The sequence below is a fragment of the Notamacropus eugenii genome, chromosome 2, assembly GCF_028372415.1.
Source record: "Notamacropus eugenii isolate mMacEug1 chromosome 2, mMacEug1.pri_v2, whole genome shotgun sequence".
Classification (NCBI taxonomy): Eukaryota; Metazoa; Chordata; class Mammalia; order Diprotodontia; family Macropodidae; genus Notamacropus; species Notamacropus eugenii.
Genome location: NC_092873.1, coordinates 293976348 through 293992587, shown reverse-complemented (window position 1 = coordinate 293992587; position 16240 = coordinate 293976348). Strand labels below are relative to the sequence as shown.

Below are 16240 nucleotides of genomic sequence, written 5' to 3'. Positions count from 1 at the left end.
AATAAATTCATCGGATAACAAAAAGCCAGTCCTTTATGATGTCCTGATGAATAGATAGAAATTATTTGCCATGATTATATGCAAAGAGGTCCTCCCTGAAGTGCTTGAAAAAAAAGTTTATTCTCCTAGGTAGGTAAAATACAATCTTTTTTTTTTTTTAAATCATTTCGTTCATCCTTTTTCCACACCTACTTGAATATTGTCTTCACCCAGCTTTGATCTGAATACTCCCAAATTCTGAGTTTTTATGTATTTCATTTTATGACTCTTTCTGACATGGTCAGATGCTGACAGTATCTTTTTGCCTGTGTTTCACTGAAATAGTGTTTACTCCTCCCCCGAACAAAGGAGAAGACCCTTTCCGAAAGGACAATCTCCCTGAAAACCTGGGTTATCACTTCAAGATGAAAGATGGCGTTGTTTATTGCTATGCTAATGAAGCTGCCGCCAACAAAGAGGAGCCTGTGCCTCTCCCCTATCCAAATCTGGACACTTTCTTAGATGACATGAATTTTTTACTTGCTTTAATTGCTCAAGGACCTGTGTAAGTATTATTCATTTAGATGTCGACTGATTACAAAAAACTTCCCACTCCTATCTGTATTCCCAGCACTCAGCACAGCGCCTAGCCCATAAATAAACTGTAGCTGACTATCTCATCAGAGTCATCACTAGGAATCTTTGCCCTTGGAAAGTGCCACACATTGTATCCAGGACCAGTAGCACAAACTGCCTTCCACTGAAGGACAGAGGCAAATATGTGCATTTCCTTGTGGTAGAAAATATTCTCCATTTCTGGGGAGACAATCGAGGGGCTGGGGACAGGAGGTTCAGGGAAGCGGTTCCCTCCAGCACTAGTAGCTTCCTGTCTTATCTGATATTCTTACTAATGAGGTGCTTTAAAGAGTGGTGCAGTGGGTAGTAGAGAGCTTGACTCTGGATCAAGAAGACCTGGGCTCCAGTCCTACTTCTGACATGTAGTGACCATTTGACCCAGGGCGGGTCATCTAACCTCTCAGTATTCCCAAGCAACTCTCAGACTCTTTAGTTTCAGGGCAACTGAAGATTTGTATTGGTAGAGATAAGGGCAGCTAAGTGACAAAGTGGATAGAGCACAGGGTCTGGAGTCAGGAAGACCTGAGTTCAAATCCAACCTCAGACACTTATTACCTGTGTGACCCTGGGCAAGTCACTTAACCCTGTTTGCCTCAGTTACCTCTTCTGTAAAATGAGCTGAAAAAAGGAAATGGCACAGCACTCCAATGTCTTTGCCAAGATGAGATCACAGAGAGTTGAACATGACTAAAAAACGACTGAACAACAACAATATTGGTAGAGGGGGTCCTTCATAGGGAGGGCCCTTAGTGCTCATTTTACATACAGATACATGGGAGTGCCCTGTACCAGTGAATTTATAGGCTCAGACCAAAGAACAACATAAAACGAGGTTCCAAGCACCATTGTTTTTACCCTGCTGAAAGTGCCAGCTCTATCAGTGCCCTTTAAACATGGCATCCTGGAACAAAGACACAGTTGCCCCATCCTAGTTATGGTTCTGTGTCACATTAGTATGCCTTCCTTAGCTGAGAACTAAATCCTTAAAGATCAGCAGGATCATGGATGGAAGGTACCTTAGGGGTCACTGAATCCAACTCTTTCATCTGATCAATGAAAACTGAGGCCAAGAGTGGTTTATGGTTTTTCCAAGGTCTCAAAGTTAGCAAGTCGTATGTCACGGATAATTTGAAATCAGTTTACTGTACCATGCTGCTTCTCAAAAGGAAGTAACCCATTAGACCATGTCCCGAATCCATGACCTTGGTGCCATTAGCATCATGCTCTAACCAAACTAATACCTCCAGTGAAGGGGACTATGGCATAATCATAAATGTCTTTAAAAATGTTTTTTTCTCACTAATTCATGATTTAGATCTTGAAGATATAAAATAATATCTGGATATGCTGGAATTTTTAAATTGAATTCATAATAATTTTGTCATTTTGGTTTTTGTTAGCAAAACCTATGCCCATCGACGCCTGAAGTTCCTGTCATCCAAGTTTCAGGTCCATCAAATGCTCAATGAGATGGATGAGTTAAAGGAACTGAAGAACAATCCCCATCGGGACTTCTACAACTGCAGGAAGGTAAAGTAGAGGGGAGTCCCAGAAGTTGATTCCAGAGACTAGATACTGAGCCTCTGGCCCTTCCAGCTCTCCCTAAAAACCAAGAACTCCTGATATTAGAACTGAAGGGAGGGGGCAGCTAGGTGGAAAGAGTGCTGGCCCTGGAGTCAGGAGGACCTGACTTCAAATCCAGCCTCACTCTTACTAGCTGTGTGACCCTGGGCAAGTCACCTCGATTGCCTCCAAAAAGAAAAAAAGAATTGAACTGAGATTTCAGTGGGTCCATTCTGAGGGAAATAAAATAATATCAGCCATAGACTAGAAGGCTGAAGATGTCATTTTCAATTTTAATCTCAGTGATCATTGAGATATCCCCTTTTTATCAGCTAGAAATATTTCCAAGGCTTTATAGTAGGACAATTTAAAGCAGTGGTGTTAAGCTCAGATAGCAACTAGAAAGATCACCGATCTCTACATAAGGATCCCTGCAGGCCACATGGTGACTTAGTTTTAAAGTGTAGTATCATCTATGTTCTCTCGTATTTCTGTTTATTTTGTTGAATATTTCACTATTACATTTTAATCTGGCTCGGGCTGTGAATGGGAGTGTTATGGACCTTGTTTGACACTTCTGATTGAGAGGCCTTCTAGGAAGTGGGAGCAGGAAATAGAATTAAGGACAAAAAGAAACACACAGATAAGAAAAAATTAAGTGGAAGTGGACTTGAGATCATAGATTTGGAATTGGAAGGAACATTAGAGATCATCTAGAATAGAGATGCCCATTGTACCCGCTGACATTTAGTAAACCTTTCCATACTTTCCATTGAATTTTTTTGTTGTTGTTCAGTCGTTTCTGTTGTGTCTGACTCTTGGGTTTTCTTTTCTTTTGTTTTATTTTTTGGCAAAGGTACTAGAGGAGTTTGCCATTTCCTTCTCCAGCTCATTTTACAGATGAGGAAACTGAGGCAAATAGGATTAATGACTTGTCCAGGGTCACACAGCTAGTGAGTGACTGGGGACAGATTTGAACTCAGGAAGATGAGTCTTCCTGATTCCCAAGACTGGTACTCTATCCACTGTGTCACCTAGATGCCCTTCTTCATCTGTAAAATGGGGATAATAATAGTACTTACTTCACAGAATTATTGTAAGGATCAAATGAAATAACAAAACCTTGAAGCACTATATAAATGCGAATCATTGATACTTTATCATTATTATGACTATCAAATAGAAAATTTACAATTTACCCAGAAGATTATGGCAATTTTTTTCTTCTCTTAACATATAGGTAGACACTCATATCCATGCTGCTGCTTGTATGAACCAAAAACATCTGCTGCGCTTCATTAAGAAGTCCTACTATATGGATGCTGACCGAGTAGTCTATAGCACCAAGGAGAAAGATCTGACTTTAAAAGAACTTTTCACTAAACTAAACATGCATCCCTATGACCTGACAGTTGATTCTCTGGATGTTCACGCTGTAGGTTGGAATGGTAACCACCCCTTGGCATGAACACACTTCTCCCCAAATCCATCTTCCCTAGGACCCTCTTGATCCTTTGTCCATGGGGTTTTGGGGAGCATACACACCTAGCTAGTCTGGGTACTCACTCTCAGACCACATATTCTGGGTGTGTTGGTAGAAGCTCATTGACTCAATCTTTCCCCCTGCCACACCCCTCAGAAATGAACCCCCAACTGCTTTGATGTCTCCATAGCCCAATATCACTCCTCTTTCCTAATGCAGGGACGTCAGACCTTCCAGCGTTTTGACAAGTTCAATGATAAATACAATCCTGTAGGGGCCAGTGAACTAAGAGATCTTTACCTGAAGACAGACAATCATATTAATGGAGAATATTTTGCTACCATCATCAAGGTGAGAAGGAGGCAGCCAGGTGTATAGGAAGATGGTACCTGGCATGGTCCATCCATATGGCCCAAGCCTAATGCTGAGGAAGGATGAAGAAGAGGATAACATCAACAACTCTTATTCAGAATTACAATAATGATAGCTAGTGCTTAGAGAGCACTAATTAATAACTATTAATAATAGTACCTTGAATTTCTATAATACTTAATAGATTACAAAGCACTGCCATGTACATTCTCTCCCTCTGGTCCTCCCAACAAGCCCACAAGGGCACAAATCGTTATCTCAGTTACTTTTTTTGGTAGAGAAACTGGGCTCAGAGCAGTTGCCCAAAGTCGTAGAGCTAACATGGCACAGGGAAGTCACTAAGTCTCTACCTCTTGTCATGAGGCCATTCTGGCTCTCTTAGAAGAGAGGAGCCCTCAGGGCCCGGGATTCTAAAAGTATGTGATTTTCTTCTGAGCCTTCAATTTGGAAGCATTAAGAAATCCCTCTTGAAGTGTTCAAGGGTGGGTGTGGACCTGGATACATGTCCTTTCGGGAAGTGGGAGGGGAAAGTTCAAGAAGAGACAGGATCAGTCTCTTTGATTACCCTCATGATAGCCCCACATCAGAAACTAGTAATGAAGGCAGGTCAGTCAGACTTACATGAGTTTCAAGGCTTCAGAGGGATCTAAAAAGTTTGGTTTTACTCTCAGACCTCTTGGTTGCTCATACTTTTAGTTTCTCAGGCTTCCTCAGTCACTTAGGATCATGGAATCTTGAATCCAGAGCTAAAATCTCAGGTCTTCATCTACTCTGTATAACCCTCTACTCCTGTTCCCATCAATCGTACTTTTTCTGCCCTTGACACTGACACACCCAAGGTTTCTTAATCCTCTCTTCCTATATTCAGTTTTCCTTAGTCTCCCTTTAACCCATATTAGCACCTAAGCCCTAAAGATCTTGTGAGAAGTCCTGGCTCACATCTCTTGCTTTTTGTCCTGAGATAGCACCCTGGATTTTGGCCTTGCAGGAAGTAGGTGCAGACCTGGTGGATGCCAAGTACCAGCATGCAGAGCCCCGACTATCTATTTATGGTCGCAGCCCTGATGAATGGACCAAGCTCGCAGCCTGGTTTGTGGGCAACGGTATCAACTGTCCCAACATGACATGGATGATTCAGGTTCCCAGGATCTAGTATGTGTCCATCAAAGGCTGCCTTTGCCCATTCTGATACACCTCCCCACCCTGCCTGCCTAAAGTTGGACTGAATGTAGAATTAACCCAAATGACCCTTTTCAACCTTATTCCCAGATAGTCATCAAATGCTCCATCTTCTAACCCTTGCCCCATCTCCCAAATCATTGTGCTTTGCCCCAGAGGGTTCATGAACCCTCTGAAAAGCCCATGTCCCTCATACCCCTGTAAGTGTTCCCTCACGCTGCCCTGATTTCTCCTTGTATGGTCATAGGTGCATGCTTGCAAGATGAATCCAGCACAGAAATGCCTCTGCTTTCCTGCCTACAGACAAGCCTGTGGTTCTCTGGCTTCCCCTCAGGAGGGCCACTGAGTCCAACCCTCAAATGGTTATCACTTTTGAATAATTTTATCTGCAGCGATGTATTCCGGTCTAAGAATTTCCTCCCACACTTTGGTAAGATGCTGGAAAACATCTTTGTGCCTGTGTTTGAGGCTACTGTCAACCCCCAGGCTCACCCAGACCTCAGCATCTTTCTCAAGCACGTAAGCCTGTCTCCGATGTCCCCCAAACTGTCCTGGGTCTTGGACTCCTACCCTTAGGTGGTGAATTCTGGGTATTGTCAGTTGCAGCTCCATCCTCACTGTAGCTAAAGAGAGAAACCCTCACCTGAGAGGTTGACAGATTCACTGTGGTCAGACTGAATCCATCACATAGAAATTTCTGTTTGGCTTTGAAAGCCCTTCGCAGTCTGCTTCCAGCCTGTTGGGGTTTTTTGGGGTTTTTTTGTCTTTATCCAAGTTGTCCCTTGTCATCTGTCCTGCAGTCCAGCCACATGGTCTGTAGCCATATGGACTCCACCCATGCTGTTCCCTGCACCTAACATTCTATTTCCCATTTCTGTGTCCAGGTTGTCCCTCATGCCTAGAATTTACTCCTTCCTCAAATCCAACTGTCCTTGCTCTCTTCAGATCTCATCTCAAGTGCTCCTACAAGGCCTTTACCAATTCCCCCCAGCTTCTTTCCCCACCACTACTTGGTATACTTCGTACATGATACCTCCCCCAGAAAGGGACAAGCTGTTTGTGGGCAGAAACTGGTTTTGTTTTTTTTTTTTTGCTTTTTGCCTAATATCCCTGGCTTTTGGTATACAGTAGGTGCTCAAATATTGAATCACTTAGTATCCATTGACCCTGACAGATCACAGGCTTCGACAGCGTAGATGATGAGTCCAAACACAGTGGCCACATGTTCTCTTCTAAAAGTCCTAAACCCCAGGACTGGACAATGCCAAAAAACCCATCCTACACGTACTATGCCTACTACATGTATGCCAACCTCGTGGTGCTCAACAGCTTACGGAAGTGAGTGAAGGTGGGACGAGGCTGAGGGGATGGATGGATGGAAGACCTTTTCTCATTTCTCTGTCTGTGTTCTCTGAAGCCACAGATTGAGCCAGGGCCTGTCTCCTAGCCTGGGCTATCTCCACATGGTCACAACTTGGAGATATTCTTGTCATTTATTTTTTTCATTCTCTTTATCAGCTTTGGAACAGGAACCTACATTTTCTAGCCCTGAGAAACTTTCAAGGACCCTATAAATACTTCTTTGGAAGTTTGGGAATAAATCAAATTTCCTTCAAAAACTTCCCATAAACATTCAGCTTCTCAAATGCTATGTGTGGGTAAAGAGTGGAATGAGGAATGCTATGATGAGGTTTCACACTCCCTGAAAACTCCATTTCCTCTCAAAGGTTTGAGAAGAGGATGGAATGGTTGAGAGGGAGGAGGGTAGAAGATAATATTGAGAAGGAAGATTCTTCTGGTCTGTTCTTCAAATCTTGAATTCTCTCGTAATCCTCACTTCCTCTCAGATCTTTTAAAAAGTTTTTATAAAGAAGCATCAGAATTAAGGCTATGATTTGTGATAATTGGACTTCACTGAGGTCTTCAATTGTCCCCATCCTTACTTTCTCTCTGTACTTTATTGTAAATCACACTGTTCCCAGCCCAATTTACAAAAACATTTGTTGGAATCCATTACAATGTATACTTTATGCAGTCAGGGCTGGCCTTTTGCCTTTCTTTGTTTCCCCACAGCTTAGCCCAGAGCCTGGTACATAGTAGGTGTTTAATAAATACTTGTTGATTGACTGTGACCAGCTTGGTTTCCAATCAACTAATCAATAATCATTTATTAGGTAGCTACTATGTGCCCTGCTCAGCACAAATAAAGACAAAAAAGAAAACACTTGGGAGATCCCTAAACATCAATCTCGTCCCAAGCAGATGGGACAATTTCATTTGAGAGCTGTGGTCGAGTAGCTGGCCTTATGTGTAGTTGGTCCAGGAGAGGAGGTAGCCCTTTCCCTCCCTCTCCTTTACCTTTTTTCCCATGTCCATGACCCTGTTCCTGCTTCCTTCCTCCCTTTCCCAGGCAGGACTTTCTCTGCCCCTCTACCCCTAAGTGTTCAGGCCAGAGACAGGTTCAGCCAAAGGGACAGTGGTCTCTAGACCACTGCCAGGAGGAAGAGCACCCCAACCCCCACTTGGGGGTCTAGAACAAAACCCTAGCCACTCTACCGTAGTGTGATTCTGATGATGTCCCATCACTTGCCCACAATCCAGACAGTGATTCTCTTTCTCTAGGGCCCGAGGGATGAACACATTTCTGTTTCGGCCTCACTGTGGGGAGGCCGGAGCTCTCACACACCTCATGACAACATTCATGACGGCGGATAATATTTCTCATGGCCTAAACCTAAAAAAAGTGAGTTGAAGGTGCATTTTGGGGGGTAACTGCTGAATTTTACAGAGGAATTACAGAAATCATTTTTTTCCTACCATAGTGTCCCAAGCAGATATCATTACTGAAGCCTGAAAGAGCTTTCACATGCTCTGGTCTAATTTTTACCCTCATTTCCTGTTGTGGCATGCATTAACATACCTTTTTCTGGGAGTCAGAGACTTCCTGTATGGGGAAAAAATGTATCTGAGCCATCTGCTTGGCTCAGAAAACCTACAGAAGAGAATTATTTCCCAATATCCAATGAGGTTTGACTTGGTACTTCATTAAATGCCCAGAAGGTGAGGTTGGGGCTGGGGGGGTGCAGTTCAGGGGAGGAATGAGCTTCTATTAATTTCTTCTGATGTGCCAGACACTATACTGAGTGCTTTGCCAAAATTACTGTATTGTGAAAGATATTTCCAGAAAGAGAAGGAGAAATACAACCTGGTCATTTTACTAAATGTTAAAGATGAAAGTGGGTCTTAGGTTTCAAACAAAAAAAATCTGTGTTCTTTTTCACCCCAGTTATACTCCAATGTCTTTTTTATTTTATTTTACTTTTTAGAGTGCTGTGCTACAATATCTGTTTTTCCTAGCCCAGATTCCCATCGCTATGTCTCCTCTAAGCAACAACAGCCTTTTCCTAGAGTATGCCAAGAACCCTTTTCTTGACTTCCTCCAGAAAGGACTGATGGTTTCACTCTCTACGGATGATCCCATGCAGTTCCACTTCACCAAGGTAGAGCCACTTCACTTTGTTGCCTGGTGCTAGAATCCTTCTTCTAAAGCTGGAAGGGACCTCAGAAGCCGTTTAGTCTCGACTCCTTTGTTCTATAGATGGGGAAACGAAGGCACAGGGAGGCAAGGTGCTTTACCCAAGGCCACTTGCCCAGAGTCAGAGGTGGGATCTGGACCATGGCTCCACAATGACAGAGCTAGAGTTCTTTCTACTGCATCACACACAGAACGCTTTAAAATTTTAATGATAAGAATAACTAACACCAGAAACAAATAAGCATGCAAAGTAAGGAATGAGATCTTTAACATTTAATGGTGAAGAACCAGATAAATTAATTAATAGTCAATAAGAAACAAAAAACATGTTTCCTTTGTGGTCCCTTTCAAGTCTCTCTGAAATTAACCGTCATTGGGGCCCCCTACCCTTTCTTTCTTTTCTCTTCTTTTTCTCTTTTTCCTTCCTTTCTTTTTCCATTTATTTCTTTCATCCTTTCTTTTTCTCTTTCTTCCTCTTTCTTTCTCTCTCTTCTTTATTCCTTTCTCTTTTCCCTCCTTCCTTCTTTCCTCCTTTTTCTCTTTTTCATTTTTCTTTCTTTTTCTTTTTCCTTTTCTTTCTCTCTTCCTTTGTTCCTATTTTTCCTTCCTTTCTTTTTCCTTCTTTCTTCCCTTCCTCTCTTCCTCCCTTTCTCCTTTCTTTTCTTCCTTTTCTCCTTCTTTCCTTCTTCCTTCCTTCCCGTGGTCCTTATGTATACAGTTATGGTTGTACTGATCCTACTTGGTAACACTTCATGCAAATTTTTCCATATTTCCTTGACTTTTCATATTTCTCACTTTTACATTTTTATGGGGAGGTAACATGATACAGCAGGTAGAGTGCTGGGCTTGCAGTTCGAAATACCTATGTTAAAAATAAGCTCATATTCATGTAGCACCTTGACATCTACAAAGTACTTTTAATCTTCATGACTGCACTCTAAGTGCTATTACCCCATTTTACATATGAGAAACCTGACATTGAGGGAAACTTGCTGAGCTATACATAGTCTCCCTGACTCTTGAGTCCAGAGCTCTGGCTCCAACCCTAAGCTAAGCTACTTCTCAAACCCATTGGGATTCAAATCTTACCTCAGACCATGGGCAAGTCATTTAATTCAAATGATAATAATAAATATGAAGCATTTTACGGACCTTAAAGTCCTATCTGTTACCTACTATTATAAACTGTTTTGTGCCTCAGATAAATCCCTGGACTTATCTAGTCAGTCACAGATAGTTTTGGTGCAAGACGTTCCCATAGCATGAGTTCCCTGCATTGGTGAGATTACAGATACTTCTCATATTCATGTATCATTTTTATATTATTACAATATTCATCAATACACCATAATTTATTTATGCATTTTCAATTTAACATATAAGTTGTTTCAAGATTTTTGTAGCTCTGAGTATTTTAACATGTCATTTTCGATATTTTTAGTATAATAAATGCTTCTTGAATTTAACTGAACTGAAGTCATAGGAACACAAGACCATATACTTAGAGCCTAAAGGAACTTCCCGGGAAAAGGATATGATCAGTTTTGTTAAAGCTTATTGCATCTTGATATATTGCTGTCCCAAATATTTACACCAATCTACAGTTCCACCAACAATGTATTAAGTTGCTTATTTCCCTGCAGCCTTACCAATATTGTTTTATTATTTTTCTCTATTTGTGCCATTCACCTCAAGTTAAATGCCATATCACAATGCCACCTGGGACGAACTCAGTTAAGTATGAAGAAGCTTATTATTAATAAGCTTTCATAAAATGCACTAGTACCCCACAAAATATAAAATGCCCTACCAGGAGATATCTAGAAACATGGACAAGAATATAGGTTAAAAAAGTATGGGTAAGTTGCGTTCTGCAACAATGAAGGGAATACCTACATTAATCACAATGATTGTCCCAGGATACTTTTATCTCAATCCCTCAAACAAGATGAGAATAATTTTTCAATAACAATAATAATGAAACACATGGTCCATTACCCAAAGGAAGCTATAGAAATAGTAATACTTCATTGGAAGTTGAATGTTCTCAGAACACGTGACAGATAATAGCAACAGTAATAATGACGAACAGTTGTACTTCTGGAACAGACATCCCTTCAGTGAGCAAAATCAGATGAGGATCAGATGAGATAATATTTGTACAACCCTTAGCACAATGACTGGCTCCCAGTAGGCACTTAATAAATCCTTGTCCCTCCCTCCCTTTCCCTTCCACCCTTCCCTAGCAGTGTAGACTGATAATAGGTACATGGATCTGAATTTCTAGAATGTAGCCAAAAATTTGCTTACCTTTGAATGGAGATGATGACTAGTCTACAATCCCAGAGTAGAATCAAAATCCCCTCCATGAGTGAAACGCACATGAACATGACGTGAACAAGACGCATTGAACCAATGACTGTCATGCAAATTTGTGCATAGACACAGAATGGTTTATGATAGCAATTCAGGATCAGGTCCTAAGAACCAGAAATTACAGAAGGCTTGTCTCTAAGGAGACCTAACTTTGATCCACTTATGCCATGCAAGGAAAGGGTATGGACATTATGCAATACATCATCACAGGTTGCAAAAATTTAGCACCTACAAGGCACAGTCTGGTGGCTAGACATATATAAGAAGCTCACTATCTTTAATTAGCCAATAAATTACAAATACCTATTCTTATAAATATGGATTAAAAAGGATCCCAGAGAAACCAACAACTAAATTATACTGGAATTGGAACATAATTGCAGATAAAACTGTTACCCATAATTGCCTGGACAGAACATTGATCCAAGTTACTACTTAAGAATACACTTTATATTAAGTATGTCTATATCCATGATTCATAAACTCAGAGCTACACAGAATGAAAAGCCTTCAAATAGAAAGAAATCAAAATCATGCAGGACCAGCAGGAGGGACATATCCTCCCCATGATCCTGTTGGAACTGTCCCAAAGATGACTTCTATAAGTGGAGGGGAAGGGAGGAAATAAACATTTATTAAACACCTACTATGTGCTATACACCGTACTAAGCATTTGATTAAGTGCTTACTTGAGATAATATTTATAAATGATTTTGTAGAATTTGAGTTTACATCCCCAAAACATTTATTTACTTACAGAAAGCAATTATTTTTTCAACTGGGCAATGGTCTACAGAATGTTATTTATAAAAGAAAAACAGCAGCCTAGTAATCTGTCCGAAGACCATTTTTATCTGAACTTCCACAGAAAAGACAAAAGTGATATTATTGTTGTTTTTAGCTGATATTTGAAAAATACTTTGCTACATTATTTATTTGAATTTTCAAAAAATTCTATGAGTGAGTCAGTCAGTAAACATTTAGTGAGCGCCTGCTGTGTGCCAGACACCACGTTAGGGTAGTAATAATAACCTCAGTAGATAGATAAGGAAACGGAGAGGCAAAGAAGTGGTTTGTTCACAATCTAATGCTGGTGCGTGTGTTTGAGATGGAGATGTGCACCCGGGGCTTGGCAGCACCACTGCTCACACTTGGGTACACAGATGGTTCTTGAAAGTCTGCAAAGCATTTTATAATCCCATTTGAACCTCATCACAACTCTGTGAAATAGATGCCAAAGTATTATCATCTCTATTTTACACAAGATATGATCGAGATTTTCTGACTCCAGGCCTGGCACCTGAGATCCCCTAATGGTTGTAAAGTGGTATTCTAAGGTTGTCTGTTTTATCCTGTAAAACTTATTCTCCTATACTTATCTGGTCATCCTTCTCTCTGACCTTAAATGCCTCAAATCAGAACCTGCTCGTGAGCACTGACTCATGTTTAACTTATGATGTGAGACTCAAAAAACTCACACTTTTTTCTATCCCTTTAAAAGGCAATCATAATGTGCCTCTAACAAAGGGGCGGTGCTCATCCCTGTCTGCAAAATATTGACATTGACCTTCTGTCTTCTTCCTGTGCAGGATTTATATTTATTTCTTTTGTTAATTCACACAAATTTTGTTTTGTGTTTGTTAACGATTTCAGGAGCCCTTGATGGAAGAATATGCTATTGCAGCCCAGGTCTTTAAGCTGAGCACCTGTGACATGTGTGAAGTGGCAAGAAATAGTGTCCTGCAGTGTGGGATGTCCCACGTGGTAGGTTTGCTTATCTTTCAGTAGTTCCCACTCGATGCATTTGGCTGGTGATTCATGAATGGTGAGAAATTCCATTAATGTGTGTCAGGCAAGAAGTGGTGAGAAGCTCTGGGGATACAAATATAGATCCTCATCTCAATGAGCTACAGTCTAATAGACAGGGAAAAGACATGGGCATGAATACTTATACTGCAAGAGAGGAGATGAATTCAAAAGGCAGGTCCAAGCAATGTGTATGGAATTTGGAAACAGGGATAGACCCCTGGGGGAATGGGGAAGGGGGAGAATCAAGGAAGCTCCATATAGGATGCGACAGCTGAGTTGAACCTTTTGAGACAGGGAGGAACTTTCATCATCATCATCATCGTTGACATTTCTCTCACTTTAAGGTGTGCAAAGCATGTAATATCCATCATCTCATCTGAGCCTTACAACAACCTGGGGAAGTATTACCATTTTACAGATAAGGAAACCAGGGAATTAAGAGGTTAAGTGAGTTGCCCAGGGTTACACAGCTAGAAAGTGTTAAAGGCAGGATTCAAAACTAGGTGTTTCCTAACTTTGGGTCCAGCACCTTCCCCCATGGTACCTTTCTGCTTCCTCCATTATATTCCAGAATAGCTGGAGCTGGAGCCAGCGTGAATCTGTGAGTCCTTATTGTTAAACTCTCAGTGTGAATTTTTATATCTCAAAAATCAGAAACAGGGTTTGATTTATTATTTTGTTGATTGTCTAGAATTAAGAAAATGATAGAGAAAATTTAATAATGGAGATTAAACTTAAAAGTGTGTCATGCATACTTCTCCCCCTCCCAAGAAAGCCAGTTGTTAAACATTTACCAGTACTGAAAAGTATTTATTACCCCTGAATAGATTCAATATATGGAGAGAGTGAGGTGACCATTCCAAGCATGTAGGAATGGGATGGGTGAGGGAATGAAGATAGAAGAAGGCAGGACAAGAACAAGGAAGAGAGAGTCGATGATGTTGTCTGAACCACAGAATACGTGAAGACAATAGATAAGATATAGCTGGAAAGGCTTATTGGAGCCTGATTGGGGAAGGTCTTGAAAGCCAAAATCAGGGACTCAGACTTTATTTTGGTAGGCAAAGTAGAGAGGGGCACCACTGTAGACTTTGAATATAGGAATGATAGGACCCAGCAGCATCCTAATAGATAGAATGCATGGGAGATAAAAGGAAGTGGAAGAACCTGTTAAGAGCTCCGTATAATGATCTAGGTAAGAAAGGACAAAGGCCTGAAATGCAGGGGTTGTAACAGAACCAAGAAGGAGTGCACGTATATCACTGAGCTGGAATCAACCAAATTTGGCAGTTGATTAGGTGCATAGGGTGAAGAAGATGGAAGCGTCAAAGGTGACTTTGAGGGTATGAGTGTGGGTGACTGGGAGCTGCTTGGGGTATCAACAACAGAAATAAGAAAGTTGGAAGAAATGCAAGTTTTGAAGGGAAGATGAGTCCAGATTAGAACATTTTAGGGTGCCTAACCCCAACCCCAGTCAATCTCCTGAAACAGAAATTAAGAGGCAAATTCAGCCACCCAAGATTCATTTAAATTGTAGACAAAGATCTGACCTTTGACCAACAATGAAATAATAATAGCTGACATTTGCATGGCACTTTAAAATTGGCAAAGTTATTTACACACATGATCTCATTTAAGCCTCACAGTCATCCTTACTATGGGTATTATGATTCTTATTCCCATTTTACAGATGAGGAAACTGAGTCCTCATTCTCTTTTACTTTTACCTATTGGTTTATTGCTAAATATAATGCGTGGAACTCAGACTTAAGCTCAACCTCTACCCAATCCATGCTGATTCTTTCACTGAAGGTGCTCCTGGAACTCACCACCTTGTGCTCACACTCTGTACTCAACAGCTTTTACATACAACAATTCTCACCACAACTATTGCCTCTCCTACCAACATGCCACATGAATCAGAACACCTAGGCTGACTTCCAGCACAGCAAAACCACATATGCCAACAATCTTGACTTCTTCCTGAAGCTGTAAGAAGGAAGGGGTGGGGTAGGAGGGGATGGGGGGGGGGGTGGAATCGAAACCAGTAGGGTAGATGAAATCATGAAGGGAGAGAGAGGGAAAGAGAAACGGAGTTAGAGCTGGGCACCATTTATGTCTAAGTAGTGAAAAGAGATATAGAGCCAGAGAAGGAACTGTCAGAGAGGGAGGAGGGAAAGCAGAAGGATGCAATGTCATTGGAAGTCAAGTCAAGAGAAGAGAAGCTTTCAGGGAGAAGTAACCCAAAATCACCACCATCATCATCATCATAGCTAACACTTATATGGTACTTTGAGATTTGCAAAGTACTACTTTACATGTGTTATCTCATTGGATCCCCACAGCAGCCCAGTTAGGAAGGTGGTATTCTTATCCCCATTTTACAGATGAGGAAACTGAGGCTGAGAGAGGCAATGAGAGAGGGTAAATGAATTACCCAAGGTCACAGAGAAGGAGTCTTTCTGACTCCAAATTCAGCAGTTCTACCTAGCTTCATTAGCAGTGTCAAATGCTATTGATGTTAAGGTTGAGGAAAATCCCTACTCTTTAGAGAAAAGGAATCCATTAGTGACCTTGGAGAGAGCATCTTTCACTGGAATGGTGGGCCAGAAGCCAGACCACAAGGATCTGGGGCATGACTAGTGAGCAGTGTAGACAGAGAGCACACACCAGCTACTCTTTCTAGAAGTTTGGTAGTGATGAGGAAGAAAGATGATGGCTTGAGAGACAGTGAAAGGAGGTGTTTTGGGGATGAATATAGGAGACCTAAGCAAGTTTATTGGAGAAGGGAAAGAGCAAGTGATTAAAGATGCCTGAGAGAGATAGATCAAGGTCATAGAAAAGGGAAAAAGTGGGTTTTAGGTTACAGGTGGAAGAACAAATGACTCCATGGGGAGTTTAAGAAGGTTAGAGTAATGGAAGTGGAGAACTAAGGGAGAGTAAATCAGATGGTCATTTCAATAAAGTCGGAGGTAAAATTACCTACTGAGTAGGGGGGAAGCATCACAGGTTGAAATTTAGAGATCATCTAGTCTCACCCTCTCATTTTAAAGATTAGAAAATTGAAAGGTGAAATGCCCTGTCTCATGTTGCAGCAGAGTTGGAATTTGAACTCAAGTCCCCAGGCTCAGCATCCAATGTTCTTCAACCATATAGTCTGTGGAGTTGGGACCTTGAGAAAAGAAGGTTGAAAGTAGCTGTTGTATTTGTATCTCCAGTGTCTCTGACTCCTTGCAGGTGCTTAATAAACTTGGTGAATCCCAGCTGAAGTTAAATCAAATAAATTTGCACTGAATGCAGTCAGCATG

At 41.2% G+C, this 16240-nt stretch overlaps 1 protein-coding gene across 1 annotated transcript in view; it reads left to right on the top strand.

Moving 5' to 3' along the window:
- Window positions 1–16240, top strand: part of AMPD1 (adenosine monophosphate deaminase 1) — a 28497-nt gene that overhangs the window by 10425 nt on the left and 1832 nt on the right. The window contains exons 4-13 of the mRNA XM_072644424.1: window positions 325–544; window positions 2016–2145; window positions 3419–3613; window positions 3881–4012; window positions 5022–5185; window positions 5605–5731; window positions 6387–6550; window positions 7835–7955; window positions 8539–8712; window positions 12777–12887. Coding sequence (XP_072500525.1) covers window positions 325–544; window positions 2016–2145; window positions 3419–3613; window positions 3881–4012; window positions 5022–5185; window positions 5605–5731; window positions 6387–6550; window positions 7835–7955; window positions 8539–8712; window positions 12777–12887 — 1538 coding nt within the window. The remainder of the gene's footprint in view (window positions 1–324; window positions 545–2015; window positions 2146–3418; window positions 3614–3880; window positions 4013–5021; window positions 5186–5604; window positions 5732–6386; window positions 6551–7834; window positions 7956–8538; window positions 8713–12776; window positions 12888–16240) is intronic.